The sequence below is a fragment of the Penicillium verhagenii genome, assembly GCF_028828195.1.
Source record: "Penicillium verhagenii strain IBT 33310 chromosome Unknown utg000003l_segment0_segment0, whole genome shotgun sequence".
Lineage (NCBI taxonomy): Eukaryota > Fungi > Ascomycota > Eurotiomycetes > Eurotiales > Aspergillaceae > Penicillium > Penicillium verhagenii.
In genome coordinates, this window is record NW_026643167.1 from 2,266,166 (window position 1) to 2,289,090 (window position 22,925).

General features: G+C 47.0%; 7 protein-coding genes across 7 annotated transcripts; 4 read left to right on the forward strand and 3 right to left on the reverse strand.

The window, feature by feature from the left end:
• Positions 1-381: 381 nt before the first annotated feature.
• On the reverse strand, positions 382-1,647 carry N7466_002232 (uncharacterized protein; the record flags this gene model as incomplete). The annotated part of the gene is made up of 1 exon (XM_057161630.1): positions 382-1,647. One exon carries the CDS (start codon positions 1,645-1,647, stop codon positions 382-384), a length of 1,266 nt encoding a protein of 421 aa, XP_057024915.1.
• A 2,491-nt stretch (positions 1,648-4,138) lies between these two features.
• On the reverse strand, positions 4,139-5,659 carry N7466_002233 (integral membrane protein TmpA; the record flags this gene model as incomplete). The annotated part of the gene is made up of 1 exon (XM_057161631.1): positions 4,139-5,659. The coding sequence occupies one exon, from the start codon at positions 5,657-5,659 to the stop codon at positions 4,139-4,141; it is 1,521 nt and encodes a 506-aa protein (XP_057024916.1).
• Positions 5,660-9,294: 3,635 nt separating this feature from the next.
• On the forward strand, positions 9,295-11,364 carry afeA (adenylate-forming enzyme AfeA; the record flags this gene model as incomplete). Its single annotated transcript, XM_057161632.1, has 3 exons — positions 9,295-9,555; positions 9,659-10,782; positions 10,950-11,364. The coding sequence occupies 3 exons, from the start codon at positions 9,295-9,297 to the stop codon at positions 11,362-11,364; spliced, it is 1,800 nt and encodes a 599-aa protein (XP_057024917.1).
• Positions 11,365-13,221: 1,857 nt separating this feature from the next.
• On the forward strand, positions 13,222-16,139 carry N7466_002235 (potassium transporter; the record flags this gene model as incomplete). The annotated part of the gene is made up of 11 exons (XM_057161633.1): positions 13,222-13,371; positions 13,428-13,453; positions 13,537-13,771; positions 13,841-14,015; positions 14,090-14,135; positions 14,186-14,354; positions 14,416-14,582; positions 14,666-14,717; positions 14,777-14,932; positions 14,992-15,138; positions 15,198-16,139. 11 exons carry the CDS (start codon positions 13,222-13,224, stop codon positions 16,137-16,139), a joined length of 2,265 nt encoding a protein of 754 aa, XP_057024918.1.
• Positions 16,140-16,369: 230 nt separating this feature from the next.
• Positions 16,370-17,481, forward strand: N7466_002236 (histidine phosphatase family protein; the record flags this gene model as incomplete). The annotated part of the gene is made up of 4 exons (XM_057161634.1): positions 16,370-16,583; positions 16,644-17,025; positions 17,144-17,353; positions 17,412-17,481. 4 exons carry the CDS (start codon positions 16,370-16,372, stop codon positions 17,479-17,481), a joined length of 876 nt encoding a protein of 291 aa, XP_057024919.1.
• A 710-nt stretch (positions 17,482-18,191) lies between these two features.
• On the reverse strand, positions 18,192-18,971 carry N7466_002237 (uncharacterized protein; the record flags this gene model as incomplete). Its single annotated transcript, XM_057161635.1, has 1 exon — positions 18,192-18,971. The coding sequence occupies one exon, from the start codon at positions 18,969-18,971 to the stop codon at positions 18,192-18,194; it is 780 nt and encodes a 259-aa protein (XP_057024920.1).
• A 2,325-nt stretch (positions 18,972-21,296) lies between these two features.
• Positions 21,297-22,848, forward strand: N7466_002238 (alpha/beta hydrolase; the record flags this gene model as incomplete). Its single annotated transcript, XM_057161636.1, has 4 exons — positions 21,297-21,500; positions 21,584-21,722; positions 21,791-21,908; positions 21,966-22,848. 4 exons carry the CDS (start codon positions 21,297-21,299, stop codon positions 22,846-22,848), a joined length of 1,344 nt encoding a protein of 447 aa, XP_057024921.1.
• Between the last annotated feature and the right edge of the window lie 77 nt (positions 22,849-22,925).

The window sequence follows — 22,925 nt, forward strand, 5'->3', positions numbered from 1 at the left end:
AAAAATCGACTCCTGAATAACTGTCCCGTTCGAGACATGGACGGATGGGATGGTGGAAAATGGAGTCTAGAACTTTAAATATCCTTTTTTGACCTGATTTGGGTGTTCAGATCGAGACATGTACGATGGAGTATAGCTCCTTACAAACCCCACTTTCTACAGTGTGCCACTTTGCGTCCTAGCCTCTGACTCTGAATGAGGTCGCGTTAATCATTTTACCTTCTTGGGCGATCAGGAAATAAGGGGTGATTTGGGGGTTATGGAGGATCCCACTTTGAAACGACGTAGAGCAGATACTATTGAATAATCACAATCTCAGAAAGGAGAATCGCCTATGAACTATGCATGCTATGGTACACGAAAAAGAAAAAAAAACATCAATCACAGTGGCACCTCATCGATATCGTATACCAGATGGCCCTGCCTAATCCCCTTTTTGTCCAGACCAAACACCCATGCCACATTCAACATGGTGTGGAACTTGAGCTCCTTCAAGTAAAGACCCCTGTGTGTGGTCTTCTTCCTCATCTGTGCATTCGAGGCGGCCATCTCGAAGATCTCGTTCACTCTGGGCCGTCGAATATGATCATACTTCGCAAAGACCTCCTCAATGGGCCTCTCCGGGTCCGCAAGTAACCGCGAAAGCAAGAACACATCCTCCAGCGCCATGGAAACTCCCTGTCCAGCATGCGGCGACATCGCATGAGCAGCGTCGCCAACGAGCACACATCGGCCCCTCGACCAGCGCCCACCAAGCGGCAGCCGATAAACAGGATAGAAGTTGACGGTCGAGGTATTGTGCACCAGGTCGCGGAGCGCATTGCCCCAATCACCCTGCGCATGCCCCAGTGTGCTCAAAAGCTGCTCCTTGAACCCATCCACCTCCTCCTTGCGATGCAACTCCCATCCATCCCGACTATGCCCCGATTCAGGAAGCGGAACCCACTTCGAGAAGAACATGAACAGCTCCTCCTTGTTCGGCAAGCAAGGATTCACAGCCAGCATGCCGTCCTCCGTAAGCGTGCCCTCGAATCCCTGGACCTGCTCCACAGTCGCAGGCGACAAGACCGAGCTGGGCACAACAGCCCCAAGCCCCGAGGTGCCAGAGTACTCGGGCTCATGGTCCGGATCGACGTAGGAGCGCCGGACAAAGGAGTGAATACCATCACATCCGAGCAGGATATCAGCTTGATCGGTACTTCCATCCTCGAACGTGACTCTCACTCCACCCCTCTTGCCGGCCGCAGTGGCCTCCTCGAAGTTCTCCGTCTTGACCAACTTCTTGCCGAAGTGAATAGAGATCCCTGCTCGCTCCACCGCCTCTAACAGGATGCTTACGATATCCATTCGCTTGATACGCATATATCCGAAGCCGGTTTTCTCCTTGGCCCAGCCTGCCATATCCAGTGAGCCGACATCGTGTCCTGAAAGCGAGTGTAACGTCATGGAAGTAGATGCACTCCAGCCGTGAGCGGCGAATGCATCGTAGACGCCCAGTCGGTGTAGGAGGCGTAAGCCGTTAGGCTGGATTCCAATTGCGCCGCCGAGGGTTGTGAGTTCTGACCGCAGCTCGTAGACTGTGCAGCTGATGTTTGTTTGCTGCTGCAGGCTGAGGGCGGCTGCGAGACCTGCGGGGCCAGCGCCCATTATGATTGCCTATTATGCATGTCCCGTTAGCATTGCTTTTTCTTGTTGGTCAATGTATGTATGCATGTGGTTTGTTGCGTTCAAGTTTGGGCAAAGGGGGCTTCGGGGCTTTGTAAGTACCTTGCGAGTTTTTTCGACCATTTTGATGACAATATTTTTCTTGATGTATTTTGAGATTCCTTTCAAGTTGTTGCTATCTTGCATTCAAGTGTTTTTATTTTGAATTGGATTTAATTTTCCGATATGCGTGCTGCAGCCTGCTTAATATACTGATTCTTTGACATTGATGGTCCGCGGGGTCTAACCGGATATGGTAAGTGGCACCGCGGAGCCGGAGCTCAGACGTTCCGTTTTTGGTGTTTTGCCTTCCAGCATTCCTTGTGTCGTTACATGATTCGCTGATCAGCACAGAGTTCACCTTGGCTGACATAATGAAGTGACGAGTATGGAGGCTGTGCACCAGTGGAAGAGAAATACTGCAACTGGTATGATCGTGGCTCATGGGTGCCTTAATTTATCTTGGTGCATCTACCCGTCCGATCGGTCAGGTGTACAGCATTTAGGCGACATGCTGGGTTACACAGCCACAGCATTGGAACCTTCCAAATTTTGACTATAGAATATACGACATACTTATTTGCCCTAGAAAGGCAGACCTATATCAGTTATGGAGTATTTCAAGTGCAAATATGTTATGTACATATAGCGGGTATACTACACAGTAGCTATTACCTATACGTTGTCCATTTAAAGGGTAAGCCGCCAGAACCGTTTAAATGCCAGTAAGCTTATTTTTGGCCCCGACGCCAAGTTCAGCGTTGGCATAGGATATTCCATGTACTCTATACATTGTAGTACTTACATCTAAACTGTTCAAATGTTGTCAAAGACGGCACATTTAACCTTGAAGTGATCGGCGTTTTTAGTTTTTCATGCATGTAGACATGCCCAACCACTCCGAGATTTCAAATAAATATTTAGTATACACGAACCCGGGTGACATTTTCATGTGCGTCTCTCCCAATGACGATACTACTGCCGCTGATCAAAAGTTTACACTCCCTGGTTCCAGATGTCTGCCTATCAGGCCCTATCCTAAGAAACTCCCAACGACATCGTCCTACTAATCTTGGAAAATAGTACGTTGTGCAACACTAGCTAGAGCATCAGGCTGAACCGTCCTTTCATTTCCCCTCAAACGAACCCCACCCAAGGAAGCGTTACTGGTTTGCAGATCAGCGGCAAACATGCACATGTGCAACTGTGTTAGGTAGTAGCCTTTGGCCCTTGGGGTTGAGGGCACTAGAAAACTTTGAAAATTCGACCTTGAGAAAATAATGGTAGCTGATGAATAATCATCGTAGATGTTTGAACACATCAGTGACGCAGTTTGCGCTACGTGACAAAAGGTCATAGGCATATACATGGCGACATTTTTAAGCCCTGATACCCGTGCGACAAGTTTTTATGCATAAGCCTGGTCGTGATTGCTATACTTCATGAGGGAAAAGCAATGAGTGAAGCAGGGAGCCAATCAGAAGAACGAATTCAGTACTGCGTGGTAAATTAGAGGTCAAATTGTGCATACTAACTTGAACCAAGTGGACTGCACAGGTGCTAATTTGAGAGTGCAGGACGCAAAGTAAGCGCAGGGATGCCGAAGTATGAATCACGAGCGTGGCATTGTTTTCCCCCAAGATAAACATTCTCGGAAAGGGACACAACCGGGACAGAATTCTTCTAAATAATCTTCAAGATGAATTCCCCTGAGAACCATGTGGATTGTGGAATATACTTCGAAATATTAACGCTTCAAATACATATGAAGTGGAAATAACCAATCAAGATGGAGTGGGTCCGAGAGATTTGGAATTGGACGTAAGATTATGTATGGGGAATCACACCTCACGCATAAGGCTACAAGGCGTTTGGCTGCCATTGACAAAGATCTCGCTTTCAAGGGGTCATAGCGCCCCCTGTGCTGATACGATTCCAAATCCCTGAGAACCAACATTTGAAAGAAAAAAAATATATTCCTTACAACTCATGCAACTACCCTTCTTTTCTATCCCCCTGAACCCTTCCTTGTGGAAACAGACATGCTGCATGCATTCAGTCTTGCCGAGATTATACCACGCTTCGAAGAGGAAAGAGAGGAGATGAGGATGAAAAGAGGAGTATTTTTTCAGAATGGGAGATATATTCAAGGTAAATATGATTCGGGAAGGGGGAAAACATTCCCCTCCTAATTGCAAAAAAAAAAAAAAAAAAAAAAAAAGGACAAACGCTGACGAAATGAACATTGAAGACATGGATATATAACTGGAAAGACAAACACCAAAAAGACACATGTGCACTAAAAGACACTAAAGACAAACTCCAAATGCACAAGAACGCCAATCTTTGAAGGAATAATCTAGAAAAGGTCGAGACCGCTAGCTCGGAGCCGAAAACAGTGGGGGCCAGCCTTGCGTCCGGAAAAGAAAAAGCCTCATGAATCGAAAATCGGGCCAAAGGCTGGGAAGCCTCGCGCCTCAAGCTCATGAACAATTCGTCCCGTCAGCACAGGATTACTGATAACGCACACCGCTTCAGCGTCGAACTCCTTGAACTGACGGGCGATAATGGGAACCATGTCGACACGACCTGTTTGGTCCGTGTCCAAAATGATGGGGTTCGCATCCATTTGGCGAACTAGATCCATAACCCCCTCCCCGTATGTCTTTACCGGGGCGCGAGTTTGCCACATCACTCGCAATGCGGGCCGGTTATCGTCGCCAAGGAAGGACAGACAAGGGCCAATACCCGAGCCAGTGGTCACTATAATGACTCGCTTAAAGACTCGCATGGCATATGCAAAGCCATAGAGTAGTGCGCCACGCTTCCAGAAGTGTGTGGGCGGTTGGTTGATGCTTGCAGCTGTCCAATCACCGGCCTTGGACACCAAGCAAGAGAAGCTGGGTTTCCCACGCGAGCCTTGTGGGGTCGGGTCAGGGAAAGTTGCAAATCCATGCCAGTCCCGCAGGGGATGCTTGGCCAGCTGGACGCCCTTTCCAAAGACCGTGGGGGTGTGGTCAAAGTGTAAGCGCACGGCGTGTGCGGACAGCTTTTCGGCCCGCACCGGGACCTTGCGGAGCATAAGCCAAGGTTGAAAGATCGACACAACAGTTGCGATCAAGAACCAAAAGGCGGGGAGACGGATGAGGAAAGAACCGAGGGGCTGATTCTGGGCCGAGCTGATCTCGCGAGAGAATAACATCAGCAGCACGAAGAAAAGGGCCACGACTAGCCACCCGGAGAAACGGTGGATCAATTCAAAATAGTCGTGGAATTTGGTGCGAAACGTGGGATGGGCCACAACGGTGATCGCCAGCAACAGAATGAGAATAATGTAGGCCAATGCAACGGGGGCGGCTGAAATGCTGACAACCGAGGCGCTAGTCGGAGATGGCGTCCAATACTGGTGTGACATGACACCGACGAACCCAACGTACCACACTAGCGCAGCTACTCCGCAACCACTGTGCACGCCACCATAGTGATAAACTTGCGCAGCCAATCGGCGCAAAGGAGCTGGTGCAGTCCGCGGGATCGAACACACAAGGAAGAAGATACTGTTGACAACTAGTGGCTGCCGGGCCAGTCCGCATGCCAGCAAGTTGGCCGCGGTTGCATTGACTAAGGCAATTAGCTTGCGGTCAGACATCATCACTGCGACGAAAACGCCAACGTTGGCGAGAAAGACAAGGGTGAAAAGTCGTCGATAGATTGTGAGAAGGGCAAATCGCAAGTTCGCCAACGGCTTCTTGGCGGGAAGTGGTGTTTGAGCCTCGAGATCGATCTGATCATCACGACGGTCGGTTGACACCGAACCCATCTCCTTGGAAAGGCACTTCTCAATATCTGAGTCGCCATTGGTGAGGGTCCACTCGCTGATAGTGGGAGATTGAGACTCCATCTTGAGCACAGCGGGCTCAGGTTTGGATATAATGGTCTTCTCCGACAACGACATGATGATTCTTATATTTTCGGTGTTCGAAGAAGAACAGCCTGGGATGTTTCAAAAAATGACTGAAATTAAATCACCGAAGAAGTTCTCAACTTGACCAGGATGCTTGGGGTGAAGAATTTAAATTGGAGTCCGAACAAATGAGCACCTTGAATGGCAACAAGGAACTTTGGAAAGAGACTTCAAGGTACAATGATTGGAGAGGGGCCAAGCTGAATACCCTTTTCTTCATACTTCGGCAGGGATTTACTTCCTTTTGTGTGCTTTGCCCTATCTTGCTGCGAGGGTGTGATCCTCTATTCCCCTCTCTTCATGAGTGGATTCCCCAATGGGAACCAAGCCAGGTTTCTATGGGTCATCAATACATTCGCCAAATTATTTCCATTTTTGACCGGAACTGCTTGCATCACAATCCTGTTCCGGACAGATGGTGCCATGATGAGGGCTTGGCATCATTTTCAACCGCTTTTCCTTTAGAAAAAAATCTTTTTTTGTTTAATTGTTTTATTGGTTTCCTCTTTTTTTCATTTATTTTCATTTATTTTCACCAATTTCTTTAGCTGCATGTGTCTATTTCCATGGGATTGACAGGTTTACCTCGGTGACGCCTAATATTGCTCCAGTGTATGACACTATCATAGGCCCAGATCACGGCTGAGTTAGGGTAAGGCTCGCTAGTGGCATCAGAAACATTCCGTGGTGCCAATCAGCTGACAATATCGCCCTCCTCTACCCTTGCATTCAGCTTGCTTCGATGACGATCTAATGGTCTTAGGGCTATCGCAACTGGAGGTATTATGGGTCTTCCTGCCGTGTCAAATCAATGATAGCGTCGGAGGTGGACACATTTGGAACAGACATGTACATCTGGCAATGAACATGGGATACACGGCAAGACCGGAAGCTCGCCCCATTCCAACTTTACCCCCTCCCTCACTCGCCTTGCAAGATGTAACCCAATCAAGAGTCTTATCCTCACGATCGTCGGCCGGAAAGCCTGGTCCACAAAAAAGTCATTCTGAGGCCCTCGCTGCAGGTCGCCACAAAGAATCAATTGCTATGGGGCTCTTTGGCGCTTGTTGCATGCAAGTTGGCAGCGGAGACGATCGGTCAAGGAACGCAGGATGACCCAAATATTGCCAAACTATGTCCAGATGTGAAACCCTTCTCCATGTCCTGAACTTAGTTCGAGCGAAGGGATCGGGGAACTGGACAGTGATGAATGATCGACCGAAAAACGGATAACAGCATGCCAAATCACACGGTCTAAGACAATGTCCTTTCTAGTTCCTGGAACGTGGTATCGCTTCACATGTACCTTCCTGGTCCTTGAGAGCCCATCTGCCACACCCCCTCACAGGATAGGCTTATTTTTTTTTGGTGGGTATTTGGTTTTTTTTTTTCGCTTTTTCCTTTTTTTTTCTTTTTTTTTCTTCGGTTAACAATCGATCGACGATCATTGATTGTACAGGCGGGGTAAGTATACGCCATGTTCCTTACGGTGGGAACCGGATCCTGAATTCTCAAGTGCCTAAGATGTATGAGGACGCCCGATGGGTCGGAGTGGGTCACCGACACCGCGGTCCTGGAGGGCGTGTGCATTGCAGGATACATTGCAGCTGTGTGGCGCACGTTTTTCGCTAGTCAATCTAGATCTCAAAGGGCTGCTTTTCTTTTTTTGCATTCCGCGAAAGGGAGGTGGAGCTCTATTTCTTTTCTTTTTGTTTCTTTTTTCTTTATTCATGAATGTTTTTATTTTTCTATTTTCTAAGTTCACATTGTGACACGGAAGGGGGCAAGCTTTTTCATCCAATAGTTGACCAATGTCTCCACTTCAGGTTTGATCAGGTCGTGAGGGGAAGAGGGGGATGAGAGCGATACCGCTGACGGGCTGAACCTTCACATTGATTGAAGATCCATGGGAACGGAAGGGCGGTGACAGGTTTCCTTGGTACTGGGGCTGTCATGGCTGAGAATGACACACGGTGTGGAGCCTCAATTGAGGAAAGAGGAGAAACACAGGGAAGAAAAACAGAAAGAAGAGAGCAATTGGGTGATCAAGGGTTGCAATTGGCAGGTGTCGTTTACGTCTTTTGCGCAGGAACTACATCACCGAACCACTAACATGGCAGAAGGGCATGGGAACACACGGGAAGGTGTCGACTCGGGCTTAGGGTGGATACGGAATTCCTGGCAGAAGGGCATGGGAACACACGAGAAGGTGTCGGCTCGGGCTTAGGGTGGATGCAGACTTCCTGGCAGATCTGACGGGAATGACTTTCAGCTCGTGGGAAATGCAGATTCATGCACGACCAATGAGCTATTAGATGGAATGCAGAGATTAGAGTGTGGACAGTGTACCAAGGGGGCCACTAAGAAATTGGCTAAAATTCAAAAAAAAGGGACCCACGATCTACAAGTTAGGAAATCCTTGACAGCGAAGTCAAGGGAGAGAAGTCGATCCCGATCCGTCATCATGCCACACCCCCTTCCCGCCGGGGGAGGAGAGCCGGCAAGGTATGTAATACAATAAACTAAAGTCAGAACGGATAAACCATAAAGAATGATACATGTAAGCTGAAGAAAAAAAAAATAGATTCAATAGAAAAAAAAGCAAAGAAAAGAAACGACGTAATTAGGAAAAAAAAAAAGATAGACGAAAAAGAAAAGGAAAAGGAAAAGGAAAAGAAGGAATTGATCCGAGCCTGTGGCTGGTGGCTCAGCTGTTTCTGACTTGAGATACTAGTATTTACAAGGGATGAACGGACCATAACTAGCTGGGTGGCTCCCGCAGTGGTGCGCCACTAGTTTTTTAGCGTGAACCGGTTCGGTGGAGCCCGGGAGCCTGTTCTGTTGGGGGAGTTCGAGTGCATCACCAATCGCCTACTATGACACATTCATTCCGGGCCTGCTAGCCCTTAGCCCTTTGGCTGGACTCCGTACCTAGACCCCGTACATAGATTAAGTCCAATGTACTTTTGTAAGTACTACATACTAACTAGGCTACGGTGATCCTTCTTCCCCTCACCAATATTTCTGGGGCGAAAAAAATCAAAAATCGAAAATAGAGAAATAGAGAAAATAGAGAAATAGAATGAAATATTTGAAAATCCAAAAACCAAAATCAATTGAAGCTGATATCACATTCAGTATCCAGGTAATCTTCAAGGGAACGGGATCAAGGGTAAAAAAGGTCCAAAAGGCTAACCCGATTATAGTTTCGGTGCCTTTGGCTCTCTATGTATGGCTATGGTCCATAGATCTTACTGGAGTTCTAAGCTTCTAGTGGGGCACCTGACATAACCAATTCCAAATCACTTGGACTTTGGACTCTTTCGGTTCTTTTTTTTCCCTTTTTTTCTTTTAAGAAATATTCTTCGGTTTTTTTTATCTTTTTTATCTTTTTGGAATTGATTCATTCGAAAAGTAATTTCCCGCTGCTTCAGGAATTGGAATTGTATACAAATGTTTCCATATAACTTCTCCCTCCCCAGCTCTTAAGCTCCTAACCCTACTCATAAACATTCAACAATATCATCCTCATATAATATCTTTTAAAACTCTACATACCTGCTCTCCATACTCCTCATCCCTATCCATACTCCATATTCTTACCTTTCATCTTTTGATCCCTCAGCATGGGTTACTGGGATGCCACCGCGCTAGCTGGTGCCATGGACCCTCTTCTGACCCAAGATATCTACACTGATCTCTTGACATTTACCTTCTGTGGTCCCAACCCATACAATCAAAACCAGCCACTCTTCATTGATGCCGAAGATCCGTCCCGATCTTTCACAGGCACTCAATTTCGCCAGCTGGTTCGAACTTTGATTGCGGGCTTTAAAGCACATGGCCTGCAAAAGGGTGATTGTGTGCTCCTTCATCTGGGCAACAGCGTAAGTGGTCTGATCACAAATAGCGCCCAGCTGGGCAGCCAATGCTGCACCTCATAATCCACATACATCATTCGGAGATTCTAATTCGGCCCTCGTTACACAGATCTTATATCCCGCTCTTTTCTTCGCCATCATTGGTGCCGGTGGTGTTTACATGGGCTCCAATCCCCGCAGCCAAACAGCTGAACTTGAGCATATTGTTTCGCTCGCGGAGCCCAAATTCATCTTCACAACCAGCGATGCACTTCCAATGGTTCAGGAAGTCAGCGCCACCTCTGGCATTCGTCAAGAACGAATCTGCGTGATTGACAACAGCGCAGTGGACCACTGCGCACAGCTCTTCCTGTCGTACGAATTAGGTTACCCAGGGAAAGATGCTCTTGCCATGCAGAACCTAAAACCCACATATCTCAATTTCCCGCGGCTACTTTCATATGGCGAAAGTAACTGGATGATGTTCACCAGTCTCGGAGAGGCGCAGAACACGCCTGCCGCTATGTTTTCCACCAGCGGAACAGGTGGTCTTCCCAAGGCCGCCATCTTGTCCCACCATGCCATCGTGTCGCACCATCGTTCGATCCAATATGACGTGCCTTTCCCGGTTAGCCGACTCATGTCGCTTCCCATGTTTCACTTATTCGGTGCGCTGTGGACACACTTGTTCCCTGTGCGCTACGGCCACCCACTTTTCGTGTTGCCACGCTTTGAGATCAATTCTTTCTTGACTGCGATCCACCGCTATCAGATCTCAGAGACCTACTTGGTACCGGCAATTGTGAACTCGATTAACCGATCCACCTTGCCCATTGCTAGCTACCTGTCTTCCTTACGATATGTGGGTGTGGCTGGTGCGCCAATTGATGCACAGAGCATGGGTCAGTTTCAGAGCCTCCTCCATTCACAGGCCTATGCTTGTCAGTTGTGGGGCATGACCGAAGTTGGGGTCATCTTCCAGTGCCGCTACGGCCAACAAAATTGCCACGGCAGTATTGGCACCCAGCTAGCCGGGTACGAAGTGCGCTTGATCGACCAAGAGGGCAGAATCGTGCAGAACGATGACCGCCCCGCCGAGCTGTACGTACGAGGCCCCGGTCTTCTTACGTCCTACAAGGGACGAACCGACGCCAAGGAAGCCGGTGGGTGGTTCCGCACCGGCGACGTCGCATACATGAAGCACGGCTACTATTTCATTGTCGGCCGCACCAAGGAGCTGATCAAAGTGCGAGGGTGCGTACACGATTGACAATTGGCATTTGGATTCAAATCTGGAAATTCAGATTTCAAATGCAAATTCAAATTCCAGTTCCCATTGCCCCCCTCCCCCCCCTCCCCCCACTTAAAAAACGCCAAAACCGGACCCCCAAATTCAAGATTTACTAACCAAATCCCCACAGTTGGCAAGTGGCCCCCGCCGAAGTGGAGACGGTTCTTCTTCAGCACCCGGGAATCATCGACGCCGCCGTCACAGGCGTGAACCTGCCCGACGGCAGCGGTGAAGTCCCCCGCGCCTTCGTAGTGCGATCGCGCGACCCCACCCAAAAGCGGCTGACGGCCGAGGAAGTCTACAAATTCAGCCGCGCCAAGTTGGCCAGCTACAAGGCCCTAGATGGCGGTGTGATTTTCGTCGAGGAGATCCCCCGCACCGCTAGTGGGAAAATCCAGCGCTTCAAGCTATCCCAGATGAACTCATACCGACAGATGATTGCGAATTTGTTATCGCGGTTCGAAGGGAAGACTTCGGCCTTTGCGCTTCCCACTAGTGCGAATGTTCCGGTTGGAATGGCACCCGATGGCCGGGTTATTGTGTAAGACCAACACATACTACAGCGGGCGTTTTTTTTTTCTTTTTTCTTTTTTTTGGGGTTTTTCTTTTTGCTTTCACTTTTGTCTTTTCTCTTTTCTTTTTGATCTTCCATTTTAGATTCTAATATTCATATCATATAGGAAGGGGCATTCTTTTGCACATGGCGTTTTGAACAGATTCGGATCCGCGGTCGATTCGATACGGTCTCGTGTGGTGGGTGTTGGATTGCAGGCTCAAGGATTATATCAATCACCACGATTTGGGAAATCCGGGCAAGGAAAACTACGGGCGCTTTGTATTTCATTGGGCATTTCATTTTTTGGGTCTGCACTTTTATTTCGCGGGCTTTCTTGGTTACGGTGGATCTGATGCATCTAATGGGACTTTTTTTTTTTCAACTATATAGCCAAGTTTTATATATACGGCGCAGGTACGGGTTTCGGTTGACAAGGCGTTCTAATGTTAATGACATCATTTATCAGTCTCTTTCACAGTGCTTTTTTCTTTTCTTTTTCTTTTCATTTTGATTTCCTACTGTAGGTACTCCTGCATCAAGATCCACTATTTCCCTGTGGGTGCGTCTGCATCTAGTTTAGGGTGCATCACACCGCAGCCGCCTAAGATCCAATTAAGATGCCAAAAAGCAAATCTTGCTTGCTTTCTTCTAGCGCGGCCACCCACATGAATAATATTGTGGCTCTTTGTTTTTAGTGCTCCCACGCGATCTGCAGATCGGGTTCGTGTAACCAAGTCAGGGTTTATTGGCCATGGACTTGGTTTTATGGGGACTTCTATTTGCTTCCCGCACAGTGCTGAAACTTGAGCCCGGGCTGGATGAGAATCGAACTATACCAATTGCCTTTTCATTGACACAGTCACTTAATTCCTGCAGCTACATGTATTGTGTTCTTTCAATTTTCAATTCAATTTTCAATTGCTCTGTTCAATTGCTTTGCAATGTGCAATCTTCAATCTTCAATATTTTTTTTTCTTTTGTGTGATGCTCAAACTGCATGTGGATCGATCGATCGGATTTTCTCCTTGGCAGAAATGCAAACAATCGACGATCCCCAGCCTCGCGTGGACAGTGACTTTGTTCGTACAGCGAATACCCCTCCTAGAGTCCTAGCACTTGAAAGGTCGTCTCCGAAGTCGGCACATTTGCCTCGGTAATGGAATGGAGGATTTTCGATTTCTTCTTTTCCATATATACTTGATTCTTTACCGATATCTCAAATTCCCAAGTGCTTGTAATTTCGTAATGTCAATGGATATTATTATCTTATCTGAAAGGCATCTTGACAGATACTTTAATTATGACAGAAACTAGATTGGTGGTCCGTGGTGTGTGGTGGGGGCCAAAGTTGAATGGGAATAAAAATTGCCTCGTATAAATACTCTGCTGCCCACCGATGTCAGAAAATACCTCTTTCCCCCTAATTCCCACCCAACTTCGTATTGCCTGCTTCTAACTGCTCAATCTAGTCCAATAAGAGCGCCAAGATGCTATCTACGATTCAAGTCGCCATTTTCACGGGTCTTTTCATACTATGAGATATTTTTCTACTCGTATCATGTCAGTTTCAGTAATCTACAACCTGCGCTCCAGAGATCGATTGATCTATACTATCTCCTGGCTTATGCGACTAATAGCACGTGGGGAATCTACCGTGCATATGTAGACTGTGAAATGACATCTGGAGGTTCCAGATAAGCTATATTATTATAAAAGTGAATTACTGTTGAAAATATACTCCAATTTCAGTTAAAAACGTTTCGCATCTCCTTCTTTCGCTGTACTCTTCACTTTGTCACATCTCATTGCCTATTCTTACCACCAAACCTTTGTCTGACAGATATCCATGGAGGATCAGCTTGGAATGAAGTCGCCTCCAGCTTCCGGTCCATTCGATCCCTCTGACATCCCCCAAAAGCCAGAAGTGACTGACGTTGAAATGAATTCCGTCTTTGAAACCACCCATGGAGAGGAAAGAGATTATCACCGCAAACAGGTAGCTAAGAGATTCTTTTGCAGTGCCCTGGAATTTCTCTTACTGATCATTCACAGGTCTTCCAAGGATGGAAGTTGGCATGGTAAGTGATACAAAGTCCCGATTCCGCTAGACGGAGACTTCTACCTCTCAAAGGCTTGCTCTAACCGTGCTCTTTATATATAGGCTCACATACCAGTCCCTTGGAGTAATCTACGGTGACATCGGAACCAGTCCTCTCTACGTCTATTCCTCAACCTTCAGCAGCGAACCAAGCTATGATGATATTCTCGGCGCCGTATCCCTTGTCATCTGGGCCCTCACGATCATGGTCACCATCAAATATGTCTTCATCGTCCTTTGTGCAGACGACGAGGGGGAGGGCGGTACCTTCGCTGTGTACTCTCTGCTATCGCGATATGTATGTTATACGACACACAAGCGCTTGCCTAAATATGACTTGAGGCTGACATACAACCTCTGAACTTAGGCAAACCTTGTACGATACGACCCCAGACACCAGGGTACGGTTCGCATGGAACGTTTCGACACAAATGACTTGCGACGCCCCAATTCGAAGTTTCGCAGTATGTTGGAACGAAGCACTGTCGTGAAGTGGGTCCTCAAGGTGGTTGGAGCTTTTGGTGTAGCGCTGCTTTTAGCAGGTATGTGTTTTTTTTTGTCTTCTAGGGGAACTTACCTTGCACCTACATTTCTCTTACTAACATGGATCGTTTAGATGGTGTGCTAACACCAGCCCAGTCAGTCTTGGGTGCCATTCAAGGGTAGGGAACACCAAAACGAATAACATTGCATCGATGCTGATAGTCTATAGAGTGACTGTCGTTAACCCAAACGTCTCTACATCAACGGTCGTGGGGACCTCATGCGCAATTCTGGTGTTGGTCTTTGCCATCCAGCCCTTCGGAACGACCAGGATTGCGAGCGCGTTTGCACCAATAGTTATCCTCTGGATGCTCTTCAACTTGACCTTTGGAATCTATGTGAGTAAAGCACTGGAAGACGCTTGAGCGCTATTTGCTGACCACTCATAACACCTGACAGAACTTGGCGGTGTTCGATGCCTCTGTATTCAAGGCATTCTCTCCATACTTTGCAGGTGCATACCTGGTGCGAAACAAGAAGGACGGATGGCTATCACTTGGAGGTATTCTACTTGCCTTTACCGGCGTGGAAACTCTTTTCGCCGATCTTGGAGCTTTTAGCCGGAGGTATGTACAGTACATTCGTGGATGCGGAAGTATATCTCCATTGAAAGCTCAGATGCAAGGTTCTGACAAGAGATTTCACTTAGATCAATCCAAATTTCATGGCTCTTCTTTGTCTATCCATGTCTTTTGATCTCGGTAAGATGAAACCGGCAATATCCATCTCGGCAATTCTGTTGGAAACTAACATCCGGTAGTACATTGGTCAAGGAGCCCACATCAGTGTTAACCCCAGTGCATATGCCAATCCTTTCTTCTTGACTGTCCCGCCCGGCATGATATGGCCCAGTCTTATTCTGGCCATCTTAGCTTGTATTGTTGCAAGCCAGTCGGTAATCACTGGAGCTTACCAGGTTTGTTGCAACCAAATAACTGTAACATGCGTTCACCTTGCTGACTATACATACAATAGCTGTTGTCTCAGATCATGAAACTCTCTTATTTCCCTCGCGTGAAGGTTTATCATACTTCAAACACTTTCCATGGCCAAGTCTACATCCCGATCGCGAATTGGCTGATGATGATTGGGACCATTGTTGTGACCGCAGTCTACAACAACGTGTGTTTCTTCTCCCCTACCTACACAACGATTACACTAACTAACCAATTCTCATGAAGACGACTCGACTCGGCGAGGCCTACGGCACATGCGTTATCCTGGTCTCTTTCCTCACCACATGCATGGTGACCGTTGTGGCACTTATTGTTTGGAAATTGCCAGTCTATGTTGTGCTTCCCGTTTTCACCGTTTTCGCCCTCTGGGATGGCATGTTCCTCTCCGCGGCTCTGAGCAAAGTCCCCCATGGTGCATGGTTCACCCTGATGCTAGCTCTCGTTTTGACCTGCATATTCATTCTCTGGCGCTACGGCAAAGAAGAGCAATGGAATGCTGAAGAGTCCGACAACGTTCCCATCTGGAACACAACCACAATCCGTGACAACAAGCTTTATCTCGCAGCAGAAGGACAAGAAAGTTCTTCCATCAGACGGACCAGAGGACTGGGAATCTTTTTCGATAAACTTGGCTTCGCCGCGAACACCCCCACCGTATTCCTCCATTTCCTGACAAAGTTCGGCGCAATGCCCGAGATCACTGTATTCCTTCATCTCCGGCCTTTGTCGAGACCCACAGTGCCCATCGACGAAAGATACACCGTCACTCGCTGCTTTACAAAGTCCGGGGACGATTCGTCCAAGCAGCCGGTTCCTAACTGCTATCGCCTAGTTGTGCGCCATGGATACACCGATGAGATTATCACGCCAGACCTGGGCGTTTTGGTCCTGGATCAGATTCGGAATTTCTTGAAATATCAGGACGACATGAGCGAAGGGCTCACCGGAGTTAATTCTGAAATCAATACCTTGGATTGCGCATCAAACTCACAGGTCGTCTACATCGTGGGCAAGGAACAGCTCAAGATCGCTGCGGAGGGAAACTGGTTCCGTCGCGGGATCCTGTGGTTGTTTGTTCTTATTAGAGATTCTAGTCGCTCCAAGGTCCAGGATTTGAACGTCGCGATTGAGCGATTGGTGGAGGTTGGCTTTGTGAAAATGATGTGAGCGTCGAATTGAAAAATTGCAGACGTCGAACCCGGGGTTACAACTTACAAGTTACAACCTCAGTGCTCACATAGCATTTTTCGCAGCGATAGATGAATTTGGACGTGTAAATCGTCTTTTCTTGGAGAATATGTAAAACTCGAAACTATCGAATCTGCCTTAAAAAAACATCACGATTTCTTCACAACATTGAATGTCCATCTTATATATATAAAACCAAAAACCCAATAATGTCCACCGGTGAAGGGAGCATCGCGATTCGCGGGATCAGCACCGCACTCGAACATTTGAAGCCCCCCGCCCGCAATCCCGATTCCCGATTCCCGATTCCCGCCTTTTACCCAACTCGCCGTGAACGCCACCTTCCAGAACCATCAAGTCCACACCAATTAACAATGCCCGGCCAAGACGCAGGCACCCCGCGTGTTTTTCTCTACCGCCACGGTAAGTACTCTTCACATCATAACACACCCCCTCAAACATTCACTCTAACGACCCCACCAGGCCAGACAGAATGGTCCCAAAACGGCCGCTACACCGGCACTACTGAGCTGGACCTGACGGCCACGGGTGAGAAGCAGGTTCTCGCCTCAGGCAAAATGATCGTAGGCACAGGCAAACTGATTGACCCTGCCAATCTCGCCCGGGTATATATCAGTCCTCGCAAGCGCGCAATGCAGACATTCGAGCTTGCGTTCAATGATGCCGATAAGCAGGCCTTGAGAGATGCGGGCAAGGTGGACCCGAAAGAGGAACGCCTGGCTGAGTGGGGGTATGGTTTGTATGAGGGTTTGGTGACGAAGGAGATTCGGGCGGCGAGGAAAGAGCGGGGGTTGGATGCGGAGCGGCCGTGGGATATTTGGCGTGATGGATGTGAGGAGGGAGAGTGAGTTTTCTTTTTTTCTTTTCTTTTCTTCCCCAGGCCTGATGGGTAATTTTCTTTAAAAAAACTATTTATCTGGTGACGGGAGTTGGGTAGTATGCATAATTGACAATTTATGAAGGTCGGCGCAAGACGTTACGGATCGCATTGATAGTCTCATTCGAGAGATTAGGACCTCGCATAAAGATAATATGCACGGGGAGAATCTGGCGGATGTGGTACTTATTGCGCATGGCCATTTACTTCGTGCGTTTACGAAGCGTTGGCTTGGGTATCCGATGGACTTCCCGCTACTTCTTATGCTTGAGCCCGGCGCTGTTGGTGTTCTGAGGTAAGTCTTCATATTCGTTTATCTGCTGTGGGGAAATTTCTAAGTCATCTGGCTGCAGCTATCAGCATCATAGTATTGAAGAGCCTGCTCTGCTGGTCGGATATGGGTTTCCCGTGGACGAGGAGTAATGTAAAAGAGACAATAACTATGGGGTTGTTTCTCTTCAGCCGCGCAATCGCAGATATACTGTAGAAAGGAAACATCATCAGCTTGTTACTTTGAAGCAGAGAAATACAATTTTCCAGGAATATTACAACATTAAACCAACGTCCCGCTATGCTCACTTGCGCTAGGCCCGATTGCGCTCTCCTCTAATCACAAACATTTGAATAGCATATGTACACGTTCCACATGCCAGTATGCACATACTTGACACCTAAAAATACATACATTGGCCAGCGCTTCTCAGTACTAGCCTTGCATAAAATTTTATACCGTAACAACTACATAGTATGTAGGTATTTGACCGAAATCCGACACTGGACCTCGGGAATATATAAGGACATGGTAAAAATAAAAAATTACCAACCGCAATACAACAGGTAGCCAACATTATAGGTACAGTACTAGTAGTATGTAGTAAAGAGCACTTGAGGAGAGGGGTTTAAGCATATTGACATAAACATTCATTTGAATTCCAAGATTCCGGTCTGAGCGCTAAATAGTACAATTGATCCGCTGAAGAAGGATAATTACATATAATATACTAATATATACAAAGAAAAGAAGAAGAAAAAGATCTACACGTGTGCATGCACAGGATTCCAAAGAGACGTAAAACCCCCCCAAAGAAGTTTCATCTAGACATCGGCGATAAAGGCGTGTACAAGGCCGATGTCTATGGCAGACTAACATCAAGCGATATGTATTCTTCAAGCGTCAATGTGCCTGCAAGTCTCTCATGTTTTGTTCGCCAGTGCTTCCGCAGGTTATCACGCCTATTGTACTCGGACTCGCACTCTGGGAGAGGACATCGATGCATGGTGCGGCATGTATGCTGCGTTTCGGTGTGACGCTTCAAGTCGCCGCTGCGACTGAAGATTGTGGGGCAGGAACAGTCCTTCCATTGGCATCTGCCCGTCATGCGAGATGTATGGTGCTTTCCAACATGATCCACCAGATCGGTCTTGCATCCGAACGTCCCGAGAAACGAACAATTCTCCCACTCGCATTTGAATGTTTCAGAACAGGGTGAAACGACATCCAGGGGGGGATCCAATGTTGTTTCTCCAAACTGTATGACGTCACCGTGGTCTGATTTTTGACCCTGGGAATAGACACTGGTGTCGAGAAGCGTTGGTTGGTGGTCCATTACTTCGAAGCCTGGAGGTTGAACTATGTCGGGAGATGCGCCATGATTCATCGTGAGAAGGGCATTATTAGTGTACGGCCAGGGGTCGGCATATGGCCAACAAGACCAGTGTGGTGCGGTTTCACCCACGATATCGATTGGGAGATCGGGCATGCCTGGTTCGAGGGTTTGCCATTGCGACTCTGGTTGTGCAGCTAGTGGTATGAGATGGCAGTCGGTCGATGCATTTGGAGAGTCGTGGGTCCAGTCAAGTGGTGTAGCCGGCGGATAGTAGGAGCAACCACATGGACAGCTTGCAAGGGACATTGAAACACCCCGTCAGCCAAGGTTAAAGTGTTGGTGGAGGGTTTCTCAAGAAGGGTTGGACTGGTAAATTTTGTAGATGGGAGAAGCTGGGGACAATAAAGGCATTTTCAGGAGTGAGGGAGGGCATTTCCCTATAGGTGGCTATTTGGTAGGCAATGGACGGTTGGGAACGACGACAGATAGGCGTATGTGCCTACTTTGTAAAAGAAGGTCGCGCGTTCCTAGGCGGCGGGTATCGATGTGGTGGGTCGGGAGTCCCGGCACCCAGGACTTAGCACTCCGGGAATCTCACTACATAGAGATCTCAGGATGTACCTGAGGCCCGAGGGTCCATTCTCCACATGGCACATGGTGGCTTTTTTGGCAGCAACCAAATTTTCCTCATCGGATCATTCATTCTGATATGTCTTGCCCTTCACGCACTGGCCGTACCAACTTGAATGTATTTCTTTTGTAGCTCTGTCGGTTTCCCCGAGTACCGAGTAGTCGTTAAGAACAGAAGCTTGGACTCAGTCACTTACACCAATAGATTAATAGATATTTCTTGTGGTCCATGGGGCCAAATGGGGTTTTTCATGACATAGTACCTGTCTCTAGGCGCTAATCCCTGATGGATTGACAAAGGTCATTCGGAATCATTACCCACGGCCTCCCTCGTTTGTTCGTGCTCCGTAAATTAAACTCATGGCTGAACTCTTCCGAACCCAGGGGAAAAAGAGAAAAAAAAGGAAAAAAAAGGAAAAAAAAAAAAAGAATGAAAAAAAGGAAGAAAAAAAAAAGATGAAAAAAAGATGAAAAAATAGTAAAATAAATCTAGCTAGGGGTACAGGGGAGCTAACATTCAAGAATAAAGGGACCAAAAAAAATAAAAATAAAAATAAATAAGAATAAAAATAAATAAGAATAAAAATAAATAAGAATAAAAATAAATAAGAATAAAAGTAAATAAGAATAAAAATAAATAAGAATAAAAAAAATTAAAAATGAATAACAAAAAAAAAAAATTAAAAAAAGGAAGACAAAAAGAAGACAAAAAGAAGACAAAAAGAAGAAAGAAGGAAGAAAAAAGGGAAAAAAAAGGAAAAAGGGAAAAAAAAAATAGAAGATCTGGCTGGGGGCAAAGGGGAGCTAAGAATAAGAATTCTCTGCCAATCCTCGTCAATCAGCATTGAATTGATCGATCGATCACTGACGCACGGAGATGCATGCGGCAGCATGTCCAATCCCCCGAATTTACTATTGTAGGGGTTTCAGGGCAAAGAGTCAAAGACTGCCAACCACCGGTTACCGGTTTAGGAACAGTTGTCGTAGGCGTAGTCTAGACTCTAACTAACATTCAAGCTCTGGACAAGAGAAAATGCCAAGAAGGTCGAGTCTCGGAAGTGGTGTCCCCTTACGAGTCCTACAGAGCCGTTCAATTTCCGGAAGATTTCAGTACGGTACCTATCTAATCTATCAACTACCCTTTTCTTAAATCACATAACTCGTAAGGTATAGGTATCCGCTATACCGGGAATGTTTACTGCACACACCCCAGAGTCCAGAGCCCAGAGCCCAGAACGATGACTCGTCCCCACTTTACTCCTTGTGGTTCCGTTTCCTTTTTCACAAATCCCAAATTCTATCCCAATTTTCTCAATTCCTCGCTCTTCGCCTATGACTATTTTCACCGCTACTTTTCGCCTTGAGTTATCAATTTCATCTCAGCTGAGATCTTTGCCGATGATTTTGAAGCCTACTAGTAGGCAAGCAAACTTTGCCATATGTACGTAGCCCGGCCGTTTTTTGGAAATGATGCCGTCGATACTTCAAGGTGTTTGGTACTATTTAGATCCTCACATTTATTGACTCTATTGAGGCGTGGTGATCAGCTGACTCCAGAGTCCACAGTGCTCAGTTCTTCAGCTGCACATGTGCTTCTGAGTTCTGTCATTTCTCTATCTGCCCCCCTCTCTTAATATTGCCTTTAGTTCATTCTCCACTTACAACGTTAGAGGCTTAGAGCTTAGGTCGCTCCATGCCTCCCTTTCTTCACAATTATCGAGCGATCCGCCGTCTTCGGCTATTTGCGACCAGAGATTCAACCTTCCAATCGAAAGTCGAAACAATTCCCCAATACAGTAAATCGTTTTAATTAAGCTATTTTCTGATGTCAGCTGGGTCAAAGCCGCCGAGCTCTTTGGAGACAGAGATGCCGCCATTTTATTCACAAAATTTCCTATATATACTGATCGAACACTCAAATCTCTCAAGTTTCTTTGATGTTTCCACGGTTTAAGCTTGTTTATGGGATCCTACCTACCATAAACATAAAACTCATCAACAATGATGCCTTCCACTGCTAATCTGTTCCACGTCATTGAACACGTTGTTCCTTGTCAGTACATTAGAGAATACCCTGGAGCCACCATAAATGGACAAACCGATGTTTTGGAGTTGTCAGTCAAACAATACATCCCAATCGACAATCTGACCCCGCAACATGGTGACGTGACTATACTGGCTGCGCACGCCAATGGGCTTCCCAAGGTAAAGTACCCAGACTACTAAAGGGAGAAAACGTCTGGATCCATCGGGTCAGTCGGAGATTTGCAATACTAATTGTCATTTAGGAACTTTACGAACCTCTCTGGGAAGATCTTTACCGTTGTTCAAAGTCCCAGGGTTTCCGTATCCGAGCGATTTGGATTGCGGATGTAGTAAATCAGGGGCAAAGTGGTGTCCTTAATGAAGGAGTCCTAGGAAACGACTGTATGTTCAACTCGGGTCGTCTTCCAAAATGAACATCCAATTATAATCCGAGCTAGGCTAACTAGCAGGGGGGAAAGCAAATTGGTTTGATCATTCTCGCGACCTTCTCCATCTTGTCAACCTCAAACAATCCGAGATGCCACAACCAATAATTGGTGTTGGACACAGTATGGGCGGCTTTCATTTGTAAGAGAAGCCCTTCAACCAATCTACTCTCATTTTTTTAACATCTCACTTTCTTAGAGCGCATCTAAGCTTGATGCATCCCCGGCTTCTTCACAGCATTATCCTCATAGACCCCATCATCCAACGCGAGAGAACGCCACTTAAAGAAAACCGGTATATCGAACTCAGCGAAATGGCCACTCAATTTTCAGGACTTTCCATAGTCCGACGCGACCAATGGCCTTCCCGCAAAGCAGCAGCCGAAAGCTTCCAACGCAGTCGATTTTACCAAGGCTGGGACCCACGAGTGCTCGAGAAATGGATCAAGTTCGGCCTACGCGATACCCCCACAATGACCTACCCTTTGCACGATGAAATACTACCCGACACCGATGCAGACGGTCCGCCGGTTACGCTGACAACCACTCGTCATCAAGAAGTATTTTCCTTTACAAGGCCGATATATGACCATGCAGGCTGTCGTGGCAGCCACGAAACACATCCAGACCTTGATAAGAACATACCAGAGTCATCCCGGTTTTACCGCCCCGAGCCACCTCAAATCTTTGCGCAGCTTCCTTTTCTCAGACCAAGCACATTTTACATATTTGGTGGTCGATCAAATATCTCTCTTCCTGCTCTAAGAGCAGATAAGATCAAACATACCGGTACGGGGCTGGGTGGCAGTGGAGGCGTTGCGAATGGTCGTGTTCGGGAAGCTTTTTTGGAACAAGCTGGGCACCTCATTCCCCAAGAAACTCCCCGTGAAACTGCAGAGCTTATCTCCCTTTGGTTGCGCCCCGAGCTGGATCGCTGGCGATCGGAAGAGGAAGCTTTCCGTGCTTTGTTCGATCGCACTACCACCATCGAAAAAGTCACCTCTTGCGACCAATGGAACGGACTCTGGCCCAATTTACGACCACAGCGCCACGAGAAAAAGGCTACAGTGTCGAGGCTGTAGTGCCTTCTCACATATACAATCTTCTTAAGATTGATAAGAATGCGGCTTTCACGATAGATTGATTGGTTCTATCTCAA